This window comes from Colobus angolensis, unplaced genomic scaffold, assembly GCF_000951035.1.
Source record: "Colobus angolensis palliatus isolate OR3802 unplaced genomic scaffold, Cang.pa_1.0 Scaffold18, whole genome shotgun sequence".
Taxonomy (NCBI): domain Eukaryota; kingdom Metazoa; phylum Chordata; class Mammalia; order Primates; family Cercopithecidae; genus Colobus; species Colobus angolensis.
In genome coordinates, this window is record NW_012114932.1 from 7,505,447 (window position 1) to 7,518,325 (window position 12,879).

Sequence of the window (12,879 nt, forward strand, 5' to 3'; positions counted from 1 at the left end):
TTTTTTTTTTTTTTTTTTTGAGACAGAGTTTTGCTATTGTCACCCAGGCTGGAGTGTAGTGGCACGATTTCAGCTCACTGCAACCTCCACCTCCCGGGTTCAAGCAATTCTCCTGCCTCAGCCTCCCGAGTAGCTGGGATTACAGGTGCCTGCCACCATGCCTGGCTAATTTTGTATTTTTGATAGAGATGGAGTTTTGTCATGTTGGTCTGGCTGGTCTCGAACTCCTGACCTCAGGTGATCCACCTGCCTCTGCCTCCCAAAGTGCTAGGATTACAGACGTGAGCCACCATGCCTGGCCTATATTTTGACTTTTTATTAAAATCACTGGAACATGGAAAATGCGGGAGATAGAGGCCAGTCAAAAGACTTCACTGGCCCTTCCCTCTCTCAAAAGCAAAATGCTAAGGAATAGTCAGCTGTTCTGGGTCTTGCCTCATCCCTCTGGTGAAGTCTTTGGTGGCCCAGAGATTCCTGAAACTGCCACTGGGCATGAGTCACTGGGAGGTGGGGTGGGCACAGAGGAGTTCCATGGATAATCCACAGCCAAGCTCTGTAGGGGCAACCAGCCGACCCTTCCAGAGCAGGGAGGTGTTCTGATGCCGGCATAAATGGAGGGACCTTTTAGACAAAGTTCTCAAACTTAAGGTGGAGCAAAGCAAGCAGGTGTAATCATGAACTCAGCTGTGCTCAAGGGATTTTGTGCGTAGTTTGTTTCTTCCCCCTCTCACTGTAGTGTTTCTTCTGGGAATGGGGACCCAGATCTTGGAATGGCTTGTTTCCGATCATAATCAGAAATCATTCTGTTAATCCCATCTCCTTCCCAGGAGAAGAGCAAATCATCCCTGGTAATGCCAGAGATCTGACACCAGTGAGGACATTTTTCTTGAGGACCTACACCATTGTTCACAGACTGTGATAATAAACACTAAAATGAAAATGATCCACAAAGTAAAAATCAATCAAGAATCTATTGAACATCGACTAAGTACCCGACACCGAGGTTAGGGCTGCCTTTTGTTCTTTTTGCTCCCTGAAGTCGGCCTGCAGCAGCCATGGAGCTGGCTAAGCTTTTGTGGACAGATTGGCCCAAAGTATACATAAATACCCCAATGCAGGAACCCGCTAACACAGCAATTCATGCCCCAGTGCAATGACATTCCTCTAGCAAGGATGTTCAGACCCTGCATCCTGCAGTAAATGGAGAACTGTGGGTCCTCAGGTAACCCAAGGTAACAAGAATCCCCCCAGGAATAGTGGAAGTAAATCTCTTCCGTTTTAACACTTCTGCTGTAGGTAACTCTTCTAGAAGAAGAAGCCATGATCACTTCCAAGTGCTGCAGGAATACCAACTGTAAGCGTAAAAAGCAAGGGCTTCAGGCCTCACTAACCTGTGTGACACACTGGTTAGTGACCCCAGCTCTGCCACTTACCAGCTGTGTGACCTTAGGCAAGGCCTCAGCCTCTCAATGCCTCATTGCTACATCTGTAATAAGGGCACAGTAGCTGCCTATCTCTTAGGGTGGTTGGAAGATTCAAAGTGTGTAAAGGAATTAGCAGAGGTCAGCACATGGTCAGTGCTCAATAAATGTTAGATAAGAAACCTGTCCTTCCTGGACATGTATCCTAGAACCTAAAATAAAATAAAATAATATAAAAGAGAAAATACCTCCCTCAAAATGTTATTGTAAGTTGTATTCTTAGAGCTTTGTGCAAAATAGGTGGTCTGTGTCTGTTAACTGCGTTTCTCTCCCACTGTTTTACTTTCCTGCAACTTTCTTTCTTTGACCAATAACCTAGGGAGAGAGGGACACCTGGAATGTTGTTGCCCAAGAGATATGTTGAAACCCAAAGAAGAATGGACCTAGAGCCATGTATAAATAGGCAAGCTCCAGGAATGAAAATGAACCCTCCTCCTCTTCTGAGGCAAAAGGCCATCTTTATACAATACTTAGGCTCATACTGTAATGCCAGTGAAGATTCGTTTCTTTCTTTTCCTTTTAATGAAACTTAATTTTAGGCCTATTACATATAGCTCAACTGTTTCTAATGAATTGGATTAAAATGCATGCAGACACCTTTCCGTTTAGAAAAGTAAGCTGCATTAGGGATTTAGAATGAAATCAGCTTTGGGTTTTCTTAGTACATCATTTGTTTAAGAAACACAAATATTTGCCTGGACTTCAGTTAGTTCATGTGTGTGAATGCTTTATGCACATTCAGCTCCAGACAGATCCAGAAGTCAATCGAAGGGGAAGTGCCATGGGACCATTTAGAAAGAGCTGCTTTAGAAATTGCTCTCGGCCGGGCGCGGTGGCTCAAGCCTGTAATCCCAGCACTTTGGGAGGCCGAGACGGGCGGATCACGAGGTCAGGAGATCGAGACCACCCTGGCTAACACGGTGAAACCCCGTCTTTACTAAAAACTACAAAAAAAAACTAGCTGGGCGAGGTGGCGGCGCCTGTAGTCCCAGCTACCCGGGAGGCTGAGGCAGGAGAATGGCGTGAACCCGGGAGGCAGAGCTTGCAGTGAGCTGAGATCCGGCCACAGCACTCCAGCCTGGGTGACAGAGCGAGACTCCGTCTCAAAAAAAAAAAAAAAAAAAAGAAATTGCTCTCATTATGTAAGAACAGTAATATGGGAGTGGATACTAACTTGACGATCTCACACTGAGTCCTTACTCTGTATAAAGCACTGTTTGAGTGTGTTACACATATTAACTTTCTTAGACTTACGACAACCCTATGAAACAGACTCACGTATTCCCATTGTCTAAATGAGAAAACAGAGGCACAGAGAAGTTGCCTGTTCAATTAGCAGGGACAGAACTTGAACCCAGGCCATTTGGCTGGTCCACAGCAGCACAATTTTGCCTCTCAGAAACCCCTGCTGAGCATTCATGCCCAGGTGCCACGCACTGCTGCAAGCTCTTGCTGTACGTTAACTTGTTTTTTTTGTTTCTGTTTTTGTTTTTTGAGACAGAGTCTCACTCTATCACCCAGGCTGGAGTACGGTGGTATGATCTCGACTCACTGCAACCTCCGCCTCCCAGGTTCAGGTGATTCTCCAACCGCAGCTCCCGGGTAGCTGGGACTATAGGTGCCTGCCACCACGCCCAGCTAATTTTTGTGTTTTTAGTAGTTAAGTTTTCACCATGTTGACCAGGCTGGTCTCGAACACCTGACCTCAAGTGATCCACCTGACTTGGCCTCCCAAAGTGCTGGGATTACAGGCATGAGCCACCCCACCTGGCCCGTTAATTTTTTTAATCCTGGCAATAACCTGTTGCCCAGGTCCCACAGGTAGGAGGTGGTAGATACAGGAGCATATGAACCTGGACAATGTGTTCCATTGTTTCAGCTTGGCATTGATTAAATCAAGCTACGTTTTTCATAATTGAATAGAACCAAAAAGTAACACTTTGTTTCTTCTGACTTTACAGTGGCTAACTTAACAGTGAACAGAAAAAAAGAGCAAAAAGTTTTCTAGAGCATTCCTGCTTCCTATAAATGATTGATTACTTTATTTATATATGTATATCATATATCTATTAACTTATTAATACATGTCCTATCCACCGTGCAATGCTGTGACTCCAGGGAGAGGGACGGGAAGTTCTAGCTATTGTGCATCTTCTCTGTCTTTGTACTTTTTGCAGTCACTGACCATTCTTCTGTTAACATTGTTGTCTGCATTTTTATAGCTGAGAATGTAAACCTCCACAGAAAGGAAGTCGGTTCTCCCAGCATCATAAAATAAGTGGCATTATGGGAATCCCATGAGAAAGGATAAACATAAAACACATACTCGTGTATGGGTGAAAAGTACTAAAGAGCACAGAGTTTCAGCTTTGATTTCATGTGAGCCTGGCATGATCCATCTCTTCCTTTTATTTGTGTTCCTAATCAGATTTAACATTTCTACGCCTGCTTTCCGAGGCTGCATGAAAAATTTGAAGAAAACCAGCGGTGTCGTTAGATTGAACGATACTGTGGGAGTAACCAAAAAGTGCTCGGAAGACTGGAAGGTAAGTGAAGGTTCAGAACCTCATGAAGGAGTGCTTCTCAGCCAACCCACCTTCTGTATCCATTAACACAGCAACTTTGACTTCTTTCTGGTAGCACACAGTGTTATAGTGAACTGGCTCATATATACTCCCCATGTGCTTGCAAGGTGCTGAACCTTTGCAGGTTTGCACATTAAATTTGTAGGAAAGTAGGAAGGCCAACTATATACATGAAAACTTGCAGATGATTGCTGACTTATGCAGCAAAGTAAGCTCTCTTTCTTTCTGAGGCTACATAAATCACATTAATCGGTTTGGGTAAAGTGAGATCGGGTAAGGTACTCTATTTCAGCCAAGAAATGATTACAATGCCAGTAATTTATTCCACGTTTGCATTTCAGCTTGTGCGATCTGCCTCATTCTCCAGAGGAGGACAATTGAGTTTCACTAATTTGGGCTTACTGCTTACTGACCACCTCCAGGCCTCATTTGGATTTCAGACTTTTCAACCCAGTGGCGTATTATTAAGTCATCAGACACGGGTATGCAATAGTGCATTAATATCAAACAAGATTTGAACCTGACTCAAAGTTTGATGTTAAAAACAATAGAGAGATTTTGAAAGTGGTGGAGCTGGACATTTTTTCTATCATCACACAGTAAATGCTATTGTATAGTTCAACCATGAACGTTATTCCCCACTCTGGGGTAGGTCCTCAAAGAAATCAGGTTTACAAAGTAACATTATAATTTACAGAGTTGCATTTGTGTGTATTCGCGGAGTCATTTTTATTCTTTTTTTTTTTGAGACGGAGTCTCGCTCTGTCGCCCAGACTGGAGTGCAGTGGCCGGATCTCAGCTCACTGCAAGCTCCGCCTCCCGGGTTCACGCCATTCTCCTGCCTCAGCCTCCTGAGTAGCTGGGACTACAGGCGCCCGCCACCTCGCCCGGCTAGTTTTTTGTATTTTTTAGTAGAGACGGGGTTTCACCGTGTTGGCCAGGATGGTCTCGATCTCCTGACCTCATGATCCGCCCGTCTCGGCCTCCCAAAGTGCTGGGATTACAGGCTTGAGCCACCGCGCCCGGCCTCATTTTTATTCTTTTCAGGTATATTTTATAATAAGAGTTAAGGTGGATTATAACTACTGCAGTTAATAATGTAGCTTAGAGTTTCAGAGCTCAGAAGGAAAATCAGAGTGTGTCCCTATGATTCCGTTTTGATTGCATAAAAGGCAGTTCTCTAGACTGCCTTTTTGCAGCAGCAGCTAGCTGGACAATATTTATACCTGGAAAATTGTAGAAAATAAGATCCTTTGCTCTTTCCTCATGTACAACAGAGCCACATAAATTCTCTTCCACAAGCAGGTACCGTCTGTAACGTAAGTGGATTTAGCTAGTGTGGTTATGTAGGTATAGAAGTCATCTAATATTTAGAAATGAATATTTGTGGAATGAGTGGAATTTTTAAATAGAAGTAGAGTGTGATGATTTCTGAATTTTTTTCTTTAGGATTGCAGAGCACAACAGACTTCTAGTATCTTCTAAGAAAAGAGATGGTGGCTGACTCTGTGGCTCTGTAATATTAGAGCTCTTGGTGGCTTGCTCACCAGTCCTTGAGGTCGTATTTTTAAAATGAGCCCTAAAGAAGCACATGCTGACACTTAGACTGTAGGGGTGGCATTTCCATGAAAGCAGGATGTTTTGATCTAGCTCTGATGATACCTGACACTTGTTTCCTCTGCCACATGTAGGAACACTTAGTACACAAAATGATCAAGAGCAGAGGGAAGAATTAGGTTAGCAAAAGATTAGATCAACCCTGGACAATGGGGGAATTCTGGAAATAGCATAGGGACGTTGCCCTCAATTTCATAATGGGTTAGCTAAAGATCCACATAAGTCAGCATTATTTTATGCAATTCATAACGAATATTGCCAATTGAAAAAAGTTAACACAAAGCAAAATCAACAATGGCTATAACCACACACTGTAAAACTTGTTTTAGACTGAAATCTTACCAAAGAATCACATCTTGTTGAAAACGGCAGAAATTATACTTGGTAGAAAAAACATGAACAAAATTGAAATGACAAGTGCTGAGACTGCACATTTTTAAAATTAATGATTGACAGGAAGAGTCAAATTATCTTGCCAAAATTTAGATCTTCAGAGTTTGACATGGAGAATTGAACTTCCCAGAAATAATGACTAGGAAGTAAAAAATTTATAATGACTGAAGAGAAGAAATCATTGTAATATTCTTATATTAAAAATTAAGGAATCAAGTCTTTGCTGTAAAATTTATTTAGCAAGGAATTGATCCTGATAGAAATAACTTCAGCAAAAGAAAAATAAAAACAGAAAAATTTAGGCTGGGCATGATGGCTCACACCTGTAATCCCAGCACCTTGGAAGGCCGAGCCAGCAGTATCTCTTGAGCCCAGGGGTCTGAGACCAACGTAGGGAACATAGTGAGATCCTGTATCTACAAAAAATTACAAACTTAGCTGGCTGTGGTGTGTGCGCCTGTGGCCCCAGCTTCTCAGGAGGCTGAGGTGGGAGGATCGCTTGAGCCTGGGAGAGTGCCACTGTACTCTAGCCTATGCAAGACAGCAAGACTCTGTCTCAAATAATAATGATAATAAGATAAAACAGAAAAATTTAGAAATGATTATGATTTAACTGTTTTGTGTAGTTGATTGAGAAATTAAATTGGCTTAATGAATGTAGGTCCAAAAAATGTTTTTGACAAATTTGTCAGTGTTGGCATAATTTGCATAAGATTTGTCTATTTATAAACATGGAGTCAAATATGCAAAAAATAATCTTTAGAGCAAAAAGCAAACTCACAGCATTTGGGTCAAAACATCCTGATTGTTTTATACATGGTTTGGATGATAATTTCAGTACGGATACAGGCATAATCCTTAAATGCAAATTAGTTGATGGGCATTTTCTATGATGATTTCAGACAAGCACCCTGCAGGTCACTCTGGAAGATGGTCACATTGAATTGAGCACCAGGGATAGCGACGGCCCAATTTTTAAATCTCCACAGACGTATATGGATGGTTTGCTGCACTATGTATCTGTAATAAGCGACAACTCTGGGTAAGTGGAATACTTCTGTCAGAGCTGTGAGTGAGTTTTACTCGCTTTCATTTAATGGAATTTTCTGGTGTCTTTTTGCAAAATATTTATCCTTGATGCCAAAAATACTTGACTAATAAGTCTTGTCCTTCTTCCTTATTCCATGTCAATTTCTTCATAAAAAAATAAATTGCCACACATGGTGGCTCGTGTCTGTGATCCTAACAACTAAGGAGGCTGAGGCAAGAGGGTTGCTTGAGGTCAAGAGTTCGAGACCAGTCTGGGAAACATAGTAAAACCACGTCTCTAAGAAAAATAAAATAAAATAAAATGTAAATAAATAAAATTTAAAAAATAAATCAGTTGGATGGATAAATTGTGGTGTATTCAAAATGGAATGCTATATAGCAATGAGAAAGAAGAATCTAGAACTGTATATAATGACATGAATGACTCTCATAAACATAATGTGGAAAACATTGAGTCACACATAAAAGTTAATCTCATATAATTTCCTTTATACAAAGTTCAAAAACAGGCAAGAACTAATCCATCCCATCAGAATTCAGGATAGAGGGAGGGAGGCTACAGAGTTAAAGGGAATGCACAACAGGGTTCCTGGGGTGCTACTCTGTTCTGTTTCTTTATCTGGGTGCTGGTAATGTTGGTGTATTTCTGTTGCAAAAATTCGTTGAGCTGAACACATGTAGTCTGCGCACTTTCTGTACATGAGGCTCTCATACCACAGTCTTTCAAAATGTCATCTTTGGCAAGATACACCCATTTTAATAAAAATGTTATGTGCAAAATACATGATAAAAATTGTAATGCTCTTTAAAAATAAAGTCTAGTTTCACGAGTTATTTTAAATAACAAATATTGAGTCTGAGTCGTAGACAGTGAGTTGGCCACATGGCAAGGGCTCTTTTATCCAGCAGTTCTCACCCTTGATTTGCTTTTCTTCCCTTTCAGACTACGGCTTCTCATCGATGACCAACCTCTGAGAAATGACCAAAGGCCAAAACGCATTTCAAGTTCCCAGCAGTCTCTGCGTCTGGGCGGGAGCAATTTTGAGGGTTGCATCAGCAATGTTTTTGTCCAGAGGTAGGTGATCCTGTCTTTGTGGGTAACTGATGAGAATGGCCTGCCCATGGGAAGGGTATCTCTTTGGTCCAGTTAACAAAGTCAGCTTTGTAAACGTGTGCTGCATGAGGCCCACATGCCACAGTCTTTCAAAATGCCATCTTTGGCCAGATACATCCATTAAAAAACAAATCCACAAAAAACTCCTGGGCCCGGCCTCCCTTTGGAGGAGCAGCTTTGGCATGTAACCTTGGGAAAGGCCTAATTAAAATTAACTTCAGATTATGGCCCTGAAAAGTATGCACTGAAATTTTATTGCATTAATATCAAGATTGTGCAATTAGATTTAATCAGCTCTCCACGGTTTTCAGGACCAAGGAATTGCATGGACCAGTGCTGTGCTAGGAAGCCAAATCACCACAATGTTGAACGTGATATTGAAGAGAGAGAGAGTAGCGCTTGGGGCTTCTATGCACGTGTTTACATATCTTCTTTTGATACAAAATGATTGTTTTTAGATAAGAGGCAAAATCTTCTCCAGGGTGAGGAGAGGGCCTGGTTCTGGCTATGAACCTCAGGCTGGAATTCTCAGGCTACCATGACAGGAGCCTCCCACCCATCAGGGCTCCATCCTCCTTGGCCAGGGTGAGGCTTAGAGTTCTCATTCCCCTCCTGGTTGATGAAACATCTTCCTTGAACATCTAATTCAGGGACTGGAGCAGGAAATGGGAGGGATGGGGAAGGCACAGGGGTTGTTAGCAACAGCTTACTGCCATGATAAGGCTTGGACAAGAATCGTGAGATAAAGCAAATTTGTCCAAGACTTTCCTCCTCGTAGTCAGACAAATCCTTCCATAAACTCACCTCTGAAGTTTCCTTATATTTACCATCATTCAGTGTCATCCAGAGCCCATCTTCCCCCTCTGTGCATATTTTACTTTTGTATTTCCATATGACACCCATTTCAAAGAAAGAACTATGGTATCCCGGCCCTCCCACAATCCTGCCACAATCCCGAGTCAATGAAAGTTTCTTGGGCTCCTTGCTGGCTTCTGGAGGTGATATTAAAGTAGGAGAGGAAAGTTTCCCTAGGAACCATGACCATAAGAATGTATAATTTAAAAAAAAGTATTGCTACATAACAGTTGTATTAATACATATTTGTGGGATACATGTGATATTTTGATACAGGCCTACAATGTGTAATGATCAAATCTGGGTAACTGGAATGTGCTTCATTTCAAGCATTCGTCATGCTCTTTGTGTTGGGAACATTCCAAAACTTCTCCTCTAGCTATTTTAAATTAGACAATAAATCATCGTTAACTTGAGTCACCCTATTGTGCTACCAAACACTAGATCATATTCCTTCTATCTGACTGCATTTTTGTACCCATTAACCAACCCCTCTTCATCCCCAAAACATGTAGTTTTTGAAATGAGCTCTCTCTACCAGCGGGTCTTCCTCGACATGTCCGAGTTTGGCAGCATCTTTCATTTCTGCCCTTTTTCCAGGTTATCACTGAGTCCCGAAGTCCTAGATTTGGCCAGTAACTCTCTCAAGAGAGATGTGTCCCTGGGAGGCTGCAGTTTAAACAAACCACCTTTTCTAATGTTGCTTCAGGGTTCTACCAGGTTTAACAAGGCCAAGACTTTCCGTATCAATCAGGTAAGTGTCCAAACCTCACCCTGGGTTTCACTCCTCCCTGGAGGATTCCCCTGAGCCTGCCCTGTGGGAGAGATTGGGGAAGGGGGTGAGAGATCACCAATCCGTGAAGTGGGCTTGATGGGTTATCAACAGTTGAATCACACCAAAATGTCAAAGTGGTTTTCTTTTTAGCTTTTATTTTGCATCTTGATGAAAAGTTGCCAAGTTTTACACTCACAGAACAAAACCGTGACTTAGGTTTCGTAATTTCAGTAGCTGATGTCTTGCTGTTTTAACATTTCTGCTGTGTCCCCAGCAGGTCCTGTGTTTTTCTATAGAATATAAGGGCCGTGCTCCTCTTCCTGCCCACAGACTTCCCCTCTGCTCTGAGGCAACTCCTATGACAAGATACACCCATACATCTGGGCCTTGTCAAAACCAATGTGGCGTACCCTTGACTGCAGACTAGAAGCACCTGGGGAGCTTTAACACCCAATGCTTAGGCTGCATCCGAGCCAATTAAGTCAGATGCTCATGGAGTGGGCGTATCGGTAGTTTGTGAAGCTCCCCAGGTGATTCTGAAGTACAGCACTGAGAGGGATTGAGAGGAAATGAAACTCCTTATTTGGAGGAGCAGAACACTGTGATGAATTGAACACAGGATCAGGGCTTAAGGAGCTCCTTGCTCTGCTGAAGGTCAACAATGTAACTTTCCCAGGTTTGAGGTTACAATTAATATGGTTAATGGATAATAGTAGGCACCTTGGATCTGCCAGGCACTGCACTATGCACTCCAAGGGGATTTTCTTACCAAATCCTTCATTAACCTTATGCTGCAGTATAGAAAGGTAAGCAATTCTGCCCAAGCTCCCACAAGTGGAAGGTGAAATTGGAGTTCCAACCCAGGAGCCCATGGCCTCTTGAGAGCTGTGTGCTCCTGTTCAACACACTTTCCACTTAATGTCAACCACATGCTGCTTCTCTACCAATATTTCCCCACTGCACAATGATTTGGGAGAGCATGAACAGATAATACCTAATAAAATACATGTTTTATGCTGTTAAGAAGAAATATACTTCATAAATCCAGAAGAGCTGTCATTTTCCCATTATGGGAATATCTTTAGAATTGCCCCATCAGAAATGAAGTCATATATTCATTTTTTCATTGTAAGGCTGAAAGTTATTGAGAGACTAAATTAGCCCAGTGATGGTGAACTGGAGAGAGCAAATGGATTCGAATCTATTTACAAGATAGAATACACATGACTCAGACAATAATTGAATTGGGAAGACAAGGGAGAGGCAGGAGTTAAAATAATTCTGAGGCACCCAGTCTGGGTTATTGGATGGATGGAGATGTCCTCTCCATGGAGACAGGAGAAGGGCAGATATTTGGAGGAAAAGAGAATGAATGGAGTTTGTGGTGTATTGAGTGACAGGAACCTGCAGGACACCCAGGTGCAGAAATTTGGTGGGAGACTGTCAGGAGTCTCTGCATAGGCTTCCGCAGATGGGGTGGGACTGGGGCTATTGATGTGGAAAACATTGGCGAATACACTATTTCATTTCCCCCTGTTTTGTGTAAGCCCACAGTTTAGATGAAATAGGACATTTGTCTCTGCCCAGTAGCAGAGAGAATACAGCACAGCTTAGTGGTTAAGTACTGGACTCTGGGGCCAGACTTCCTGGGTTTGCATCCGGCTTTACCATTTATTAGGTATGTGATCTTGGACAATTATAAAACCTCTCTCTGGGTCTATTTCCTCCAATGTAAATGAAGATAAATAATGATATTACCTCATGATGTTGATGTGAGGATTAAATGAAGTAATAAACACAAAACACTTAGAAAAGTGCCTGGCACATAGTAAGTATGCATTAAATGCTAATTATTACTATGCACACTAATGAAAACCTAAATGAAAGGATAAGACGCTACAGGAGTGATGCGACAGGAATTTTCCTGCCATGGGAATCAGGAGGGTTCTTCTGAAGGAGGTGACCCAGGAGCTGGGTCTGGAGTGTGGGTTGAATTTAGCTGAGTGAATATTGTTGCCGCAGAAGCCCAAAGCTGGAGGCAGGATGTGGCTGGGACTCACGGGTGCAAGACATGCTGCATGCATCCTCACCAGACTGACTTCACACTCTCTTTCTCCCTTCTCAACACACTCCTCTGAGAGCAGAATAAAATACCAACCTTACAGGCCAGGAAATTGAGTGTTTAAGAGGTTAAAAAAAAAAGTTGCCAAAAAGCACCCTGTCAGTAAATGGTAGAGTCAGAATTCAAACTTAAGACTCTTAAGCACAAAGAACGTGCTCTTCTTCCAGGCGCTCAGAGCTCAGTGGGGATCTCCATCAGTCAAAGCGAAGGGTGGGGATTCACCTTCCTAGGGGCTGGCTCAGAAATGGACATGTGGCCCCTCCCTCCTGGACAATGAGCCCTGACAGGAAGTTGAGGGCGGGGCTTCTGATAAAGAATTCCATATTAGCACAAAGAGAAACCTGGGTAGAATCCATGCTTTTTGTGCTGGACAGTGTAGGGAGGATGTAATTCCCAGAAGCACAAGAAGAGCACAAGATTCAAACTCAAGCACAAAGAATGTGCTCTTCAAGCCATATCATGTGGCCTCTACAGGCCCAGAGAGCCTGGTGAACAGTGGGAAATTGGATGGAGAAAGGAGACTAGAGAGAGGTAAACTGGAATCACACCCTGGAGCCAGATCAGGCAAGTGTCATATGACCTACATCAGTTGGACATTTTGCTATAGTCAGTGTAACGTCATTGAAAGGAGTCCTGTAAGCAGTTGAAAAGATTAAAGATTACTAAGCTGGCTGCAGCCTGTGGGATGGTTTGGTATAGGAAAGTTCTAGAGCGATGGAGTCAGATTGGCAAGCTACTGAAATCGTCCAGGCATGAGTCAGGGCTGGCTGGGCACAGTGGGTCACACCTGTAATCCCGGCACTTTGGGAGGCCGAGGCAGGCAGATCACCTGAGGTCAGGAGTTCAAGACCAGCCTGGCCAACATGGTGAAACCCCGTCTCTACTTA

At 42.8% G+C, this 12,879-nt stretch overlaps 1 protein-coding gene across 2 annotated transcripts in view; it reads left to right on the plus strand.

Moving 5' to 3' along the window:
• Window positions 1–12,879, plus strand: part of LAMA3 (laminin, alpha 3) — an 83,447-nt gene that overhangs the window by 52,735 nt on the left and 17,833 nt on the right. For both annotated transcript variants that reach the window (XM_011939253.1, XM_011939254.1), the window contains 5 exons: window positions 3,910–4,027; window positions 4,408–4,548; window positions 6,979–7,118; window positions 8,070–8,201; window positions 9,696–9,849. In XM_011939253.1, the coding sequence (XP_011794643.1) occupies window positions 3,910–4,027; window positions 4,408–4,548; window positions 6,979–7,118; window positions 8,070–8,201; window positions 9,696–9,849 (685 nt within the window). The remainder of the gene's footprint in view (window positions 1–3,909; window positions 4,028–4,407; window positions 4,549–6,978; window positions 7,119–8,069; window positions 8,202–9,695; window positions 9,850–12,879) is intronic.